Below are 7,582 nucleotides of genomic sequence, written 5' to 3'. Positions count from 1 at the left end.
AAGTTAATTTTTTTTATATTTTAGTAATTTTTTATTTTTAAATTAAAAATATTATTAAATAATAAAAATATTTACTTTAATTTTAATAATATTTTGAAGTATTTCTAAAAATAAATAGTCACCATACACTACAACAAATTAAGTATATAGCTACGCTTATTTTACGACACTTAAAATAAATGTCTCTATTTAGCAATACTGTGACACTTTTGCATCAATTTTTTTAACTGTCACTAGTCACTATGTTGAGACTATACCTCTTACACTTTTTCATTTACTTCCTATTTCTTCCACCTTATTCATGCTCGTTTGATATGAGAAGAGGACATGAGAAAGTATCACCACAGCTTAGCCTTCATCGCACTGCAGTTTGCGTTCGCCATTCTCCATTCTTCGTTCGCCGTTTGCCATTTACCGATTGCCGTTCGCCGTTCGCCGTTCGCCGTCCCCCGTCCCCCTCGTCCTTCTCTTCCCCTCTTTCACGAGTATAAAACCCTAATCTATTCTGTTCTTTTCACATTCTGCAGTCAAATCGCGACCGATCATTCTAATTCAGAGCTCTCACGACAGAGCAACCAAAACTTTCATGGATTTCGAATCAATCACTCAGGCCATCGACGGTATATCTGTCTTCTTTCTTTTTCAATTTTTTATTTTTATATCTATGATACACGTAATCTCCAGGGAGGAAATATGCAAATTTAAGTTTCAGGAGGATCAAATTTTTGTATAATCATGATTGAAATCTGAAAATAGGGGATACTATGACTTTGTTATGCCTTGTACGGATTTGTTAGCATTGAAGTTTCACGACTTTTATATATAATTGAAGATGTCTCCTTGTATTCTATTCTTGCCTAATTTTTTATATCAATAGAGTATGAGGGTTCCAAAGAAGGTGTTGTAGTTCGCTGGTATTGAGGATGTGTTTACTTCATCAAGAGGATCCACTAAGACACTGAAATTTCGACAAGGTTTCAAATTCTGTTCAGATTAATTTTTTTCTTCTAGATTGTTTAATTTTATAATCTCCCATTGATGTATTTATTCTAAGTATTGAAAAAGCAAGAATAGCATTATGCTGAATCTTTTAATTATAAGTACCAGTGGGTGAGCAATGCAGCCGAGGAGACCGTGAGCCTTGCATTTTACATGGTGATGTCCTATATGTTTAGGCCTATGGAGAAGAATGAGTACTTTGTGCTTGATGATGAGGAGGAAGAGGCTGCCGAAATGGCCCTTAGGGAAGAGAAATTTGAGCTTTGAATAGGGAAACTCAATTTGGCTGGCTCTTCTTTTGGTTTTGGTTTAACAGTTGAACCTCTCTGTGCCACAGATTTCAGGATGTTCGGTGAAGCTCTTGTGGTTCAGGTCTGTTGGCAGCAAATGCTGTTACTCCCTTTTCTCAGTTTTTTTTATCATGTGTAATATTAGCATACCAAGAAAATTCTAATTTTCTCATCTTGTAGGGATGAGATTTCTTGGTTAAAAGTTTTAGGGAAATTGAGGGTCTTAAAATATCAGAACCCCAGGTTTGAGAAAACTCAATTATGTTTTTGTTAATTCCCTAATAGTTATTCTCTGTGTTTTGTCTCTTCCTAATATGTTTGTTGTTCTGCTTCATAAATGTGTACTCTTTCTTCCCACATGCAGGGGGCATTTTATCTATTCATTGATTTCAGCTACTACTATGGAAAAGAAGCTGAAGGATTTGGTAGAATTGATGATTCGGAGTCCCTTTGTCGATATCTTTTGGATAAGGGCCAGGTAAACTCTTTTAATGGCCTTTATTGTTTATTTGAGGAACATATTTAAGGGCCAGGTAAACTCTGAATCTGAATCTCTAGGAAGTTAGCATTTGTCGTTCGCCACCTCTGAGCTCGTCTCCGATCTGCTCTTTTTTGCTCTTTTATGCCGCTTTCCGCCGTTGCTCTGTTTTTGCTTCAAATCTGCTCTCGCAACCGCTGCTCTGCTCTCTGCTCTGATCCCTCAGTCTCCGTCACTGCCTCTGAACTCTCTCGCCTTTGGTCAGTTCTCTCCACTGATCTGCTCTCATCTAGTTTCTGTGCCTCTCTCAAGATCTTGTTTTTTGATTAATTGATGGTTGATGACTTGATGTGTTAACATATATGGATTCAAATTTTCTAATTTCTTTGTTCATTGATCTATTTTATTAGATTAGCTTTGATATTGCCTCTTTATGAGATGTAAATTCAATGTGTGATTAAATTCAACAGGAGCTCTTTAATCTCTGGGCTCTTTTCAGTAACCATTTCTTCTCTTTCAACTACAATATTCAACATGTTCGATGAAATGCTTCAACCAAATTTGTTTGATTTTTTTTCTTTGCATTCTCTTATTTCTATTGCTATTGTAGTACAAGTCTGACATTAAAAATGCTCTTATCATTAGGGTTTATTATAGTCTCCGCTTTGATGTTTTACTTTTGTTCATATTATATTGTGAATTAGCTCTTCAATTGAGTATTTAACAATACTGAAATTGAGTGATTTATGTTTAGTAGTTTAGTATCTGAAAAGCTTAGGATCTGTTAGATTAATAGAAAGTTAGAAGCATAAGGAGAGACTAGTAATATTTCACAGTTGAAGAAATCAGTTGGATTGGTTAAAAATTAGCTAATTTTTTAGTTAGATTGGTTAAATGTTAGTTCATTTGTCAATTAGATTGGTTCAGCATTTGCGAGCTTCATCACTGATGACTTTGATTTATCTAAGATTGGTTTTAGTCAATAGTAATGTGGAAAAGTGGTTTATATTTACTTAGCATGTGTTTAATTATGCTTCTGCAAATTTAATTACTCATTACTTTCATGCATCTATGATTGATTTTGCTTAGTAATAATGTTTAAAAATGTAAAAGTAGAGATGCTTCAAACAAATTCCAGACTTGTCACATATGTTTTTGTTGCTAATTAATCTGTTTCTAGGCTATGAATATTGTCCTAATTCCTTGTTATGCCCCAAAATTGGGAAGGAATTCGAAATTTCAAATCAATCATTGAGCTTCATTATCATTTTGTGATCTTCCTTCATTGACTTAACAGCAACTTTGGAATGTGGAAGTTGAGTCAAAAACTGTTAGTCGTGTATGTAATTTAATGCTTGATATTCTTTTAATTAGTTTGAGTTAGTTATTTCATCTGTGATATATGAGTGTTAGCACAGTAATTTACTTCTCATGTTTTTCATTTATTTTGGTGAATCAACCACTACATACATTTTGGAATCACGTGATGATTTCTTGGAAGACTTTAGCTATATGTGGGAGGGTAATTAAGTTTAAGTTTGCTTCATCATGTAAGGATGAAAACTATAGTATATTAAAATAGTACATTACATATATACTTTTGTTCATATTATATTGTGAATTAGCTCTTCAATTGAGTATTTAACAATGCTTTTAGTTGGCTCTGAGTTTATATTGTGGATTAGTCATAGGTAGAATTTGTGGTTTCAATCTAATCTTTGGTCATTTCATATGATTTGTGATTGCACTATTTTTGGGTTTTGCTTACTTTCCTGGTAGTATTTGGCATGGTTAGGAGAAGGGAGCATTGATTGCCCTTGGATAGAAACAAGGCCGCTAAAAGAGAGTGAATCCGGTGAAACACTATCAGCTGCAACGTGGGAGGTAAGCATGCTTCCTTGCCACGCAGCCATTGGTTTATGTCTAATTGGTTATGAGTTGAAAACTTATATATGCAGATACTTTACTTGCTAGAAGTTGAAACCACCTTTTATGTCAATTGGATTGTGTTTTGCCGACTTCAAGTTTGTTTGTTCTCATTTTCATCTTTTCCCCTACTTTAGTCTCCTTTTGTGAAGCAGAATTTAACCGTGTAAGCCTATAGCATATTTAATTGAAGAGTGATGTGGACAAATTGAAAAGTTCATTACCATATCATGATAGGATGTAGTGTAGGTCCCACTCAAGGGTGAAGCCACACTCTCTCATTTGATGAACTGATAAGGTCCCAAATGAGTGCGTCCAACATGAGTCAAATCAATTCTTTATTATTTTTAGGAGTAATTCTTGACGAACTAAACTTTAAGGAATAATTTGTAAGTAAATATTGGTGATAAAAGATTAAGTTGTGTAATTAGCAAATTGATTAAGTCTTGCTAAAGCACATTTCTTCTTGATGAACCACTAGTAGTATACAAGTCATACCAAATGTGCCGTTTTAATTTATATTTATTTTTTCTTTTATTTCTTTGATAAACTGTGCAGTGTGCACCATTTATTAACATGGAACTCTTTAATTATATTTTTTACTATGTTTTTACAGGTATGAAGAGAAGAAGGCTAATAAAGAAGTATCAAAGTCCTAAAAAATTTCTCAAAATTGTTGAAGATGCTAAATTAGTGTTATTCCCTAATGCAAGAGGAAATGATCATATCTCAATTTTTAATTTTACCAAATTCTTAAAGTGTGAACCTATACATGATTGTTATTCATGATTGTTATTCTTTGATTTAAGTAATATAATTTTCTTTTATTTCTTTTATGTTTTTATAGGTATGATGAGAAGAAGGCTAAGAAAGAAGGAGAGTTTAAGTGGGATTATGACTATGTAATTAGAATTTGTAGAATTCAACTTTTGAAATACATTGTTGCTATTTTTGTAAAATTTGTGGGATTGAATTTTGATTTGTTGAAATACAATATCATTTCTAGAATTTAACTTTTGATAATAGAAATCTTTGATGTTGAAGAGATTATGACAGTTTAAAACTGTCACTAAATATAGGAAAAACTGTCACAGGAATAAATAACTTAGTAACGGTTTTAAATAGAAAAACTGTCACTAAAAATATTGTGACGATTTAAATAATCACTAAATATGTCTAAAAACTATCATAAGAACTAGTAACTTAGTGACGGTTTAAAATAGTCATGAAATATAAGAAAAAACTGTCACAGAATTTAGTAATTTAACGACAGTTTCAAAATGTTGCGAAATACAGTATAAAAAACACCTTTACAAGTGTTACAAATTAGTGACGGTTTTATACTTTAAAAACCGTCACAAACAATTTAGCGACACTCCTTATCAACGGTGGTCCAAAACCGTCACTATGTCAGCTGGCGACGCTCAAATCTGTGACGCTTTCTTTAACCGTCGCAAAGCCATTTAGTAACAGTTAAAACCGTCACCAAGCATTAAAAAAACCGTCGTTAAAATGCTATTTGTTGTAGTGATACCTACAATAATTATAGATACCATAGCATGCAGTATTTTATAATGATAAAGAAAAGGTAAGAGCTCTTAAGTTTTAAAGAAGAGATGTCACACAGAATTGTTGGTAAATGGAAGATTGGTTGTAATAATATAATAACATAATGTGTGTTGTTGGGTTTCATGCCGGTGGGGCTGTTGAATGTGGACGGATTCTATAATTCGTTGCTGTCCTTCATTGACAAGGCAGTTGATGAAGGCTTTATATCCTCAACTTCACGTCGCATTATCGTCTCGGCTCCCACAGCCAAACAATTGATGCCCAGTGGGAAGTATTGAGGCGAGTCTCCTCCCCCCTTCCTTTTTCTACTTTTCCTCTCTCTCCTTTCTTTTCCTTCCCAGCATGTCTGTCGTCTTCTTTCAAAGAGGCCATTCTTGGTCTTTCGTTCTTGATGAAGGGGTTACGTGGGAGCCAACCCGGAAGGCTATACCCAATTCTCCAGCTGATCTGGTAATAACTTGAATCTTTAGGCAATTCTTTAATTTCGCTATGAAGATCCCGATAATAGCATAGCCCTTTCTCTTATTACTAAGAAATTAACGTTTTAACGATGAATTAGGAATCGTCCATATTATGACGAGAAGACGCATTCGTGAAGGCCTATAGAGCCCGTAGAAAATCCTGCCTCTGGATTCCTTGATTGATCTTGTCTTATGAATAGATAGGAAGAGAATCTGATCAATCTAGTTAATTCACTAATTAAGCTTTCAAAAACTAAAATTTTCACAGTTTAACTTCTAAAATTCAAACCAATTTCTAGTTCTTAAAAAATGTACTCATCAGCTTGCGGTTGGCGGAAATGAGATTTGTTTTGGACAACTTTGTCAAACAGTTTTTTGGTATCATCCCGTGTTTATTTTATTTATTTACTAAATTTTCGTTACAATGTACATTTCATAAGCAAATTATTACTAGCTAGTTTACTCAATATATTAAAATGATGGACATTTCATCAAATGTTTTCGTGGTTCAAGGACAACCCCTTTTCCTTTGAGCAAAGCAAAATGGAGATATAAATAACGTAAAATACAAGTTGATAATCAAATATTCAATGCTCTTTACTATGCATTGATCCTAGTCATATAAGAAAATGTGAATGTGTGCAGGAACAAATTCCTGAACAAGATGAGTTTGCATCCAAGTTGGTGTGGGAAGAAAGACTAAATTACGGGACCGAATCAGAAGTTGCCATGTGATAATATATAGTAATAGATCCATCCTCTTTAATTTGTGGCCGATTGATCAAACCACGTTTTTGGGGTTTCTCATTTTAATTAATTAGTAGCAATTTGGGTACATAAATTAGTCATCTAACATATACGCACAGGACCGTAGATGTCAGTAGACAGTACAGTATTTTCTTTTTCTTTTAACGATTTCGCCACTTAATTAATAAGGATTCTACCAATTTCTTTCAATTTTTGTTTGTGATTGTATTTAATAGAAATATCTTTGTAGATGTATTTAATAAAAATATCTTTTTTATAATTATATTTAATAGAAGTAACCTTTTAACACATACTTTCTCTTCTCTCCCTACCTTAATTCCCTTCCCTTTCTTTTTTTTTTTTCAATTCACTTAATATAATATAGGTTTAATTACTCTATTGGTCCCTATAATTTCGCAAAATTTTCAATTAGGTCCCTATACTTTTTTTTCTTTTTAATTGGGTCTCTGCACCAAAATTTTTTTTCAATTAGATCCTTCTTAACAGTAATTGGTTTAATTATATAGAAACTCAATTAAAAAAAAAATTGGTGCAGAGACCCAAATAAAAGAAAAAAAAAAGTATAAGGATCCAATTAAAAATAAAATTGAGTAAAGTATCGTTTTTGTCCCTAACGTTGGGGTAAGTCCTATTTGTGTCCCTAACGTTTAAATCGTCCTATTTGTATCCTTAACGTTTATAAAAGTGATTCAATGTTATCCTACTATCAATTATACTAACAAATCAGAATATATTTTTTAATTATTCTCACTTGGATGTATTCATTCTCAATTAGGTCTCATTTGGATGTGGTCGATTTTAATATTATACCCACTATTTGTATTTAGATTCAATTATGTCCCTAGAAAAGTGAATTATGTAAATGTTGTAGGAATTAGTTTCAACATTTGATGAGCTATTTTTCGGACTAGATCATTAATTCTATCCCAAACATTTGTATTCTAACTTCAAGAAGAGATTTTTAAAACTCAAACTAAAGCGCTCATAATGTGTAATTGACAGCAAGATAACATTGAATCACTTTTACAAACGTTAGGAATACAAATAGGACGATTTAAACGTTAGGGACATAAATAGGATTTACCCCAAAC

General features: G+C 32.8%; 1 protein-coding gene and 1 pseudogene across 13 annotated transcripts; both read left to right on the top strand.

Moving 5' to 3' along the window:
- Nucleotides 1–6,546, top strand: part of LOC107647067 — a 71,826-nt pseudogene extending 65,280 nt beyond the window's left edge.
- Nucleotides 241–4,701, top strand: LOC107604672 (aspartate aminotransferase-like). Of its 13 annotated transcripts, XR_002348977.1 has the most exons (8): nt 249–620; nt 878–974; nt 1,176–1,371; nt 1,470–1,532; nt 1,654–1,767; nt 1,848–2,027; nt 3,547–3,651; nt 4,310–4,701. XR_002348977.1 is itself a non-coding variant. In XM_021104610.1 (6 exons), exons 3-6 carry the CDS (start codon nt 1,345–1,347, stop codon nt 3,828–3,830), a joined length of 351 nt encoding a protein of 116 aa, XP_020960269.1. In that variant the 5' UTR covers nt 241–620; nt 878–974; nt 1,124–1,344; the 3' UTR covers nt 3,831–4,303. The 13 variants fall into 13 exon arrangements, 5 of the variants coding, with proteins under 5 accessions (XP_020960269.1, XP_020960268.1, XP_020960267.1 ...); XR_002348981.1 differs by having other exon boundaries at nt 242–620; nt 878–1,371; nt 3,563–3,651; nt 4,541–4,701; XR_002348980.1 differs by having other exon boundaries at nt 243–620; nt 878–1,371; nt 3,563–3,651.

Source organism: Arachis ipaensis, chromosome B06 (assembly GCF_000816755.2).
Source record: "Arachis ipaensis cultivar K30076 chromosome B06, Araip1.1, whole genome shotgun sequence".
NCBI lineage: Eukaryota > Viridiplantae > Streptophyta > Magnoliopsida > Fabales > Fabaceae > Arachis > Arachis ipaensis.
This window is presented reverse-complemented; position numbering and strand designations above follow the sequence as displayed.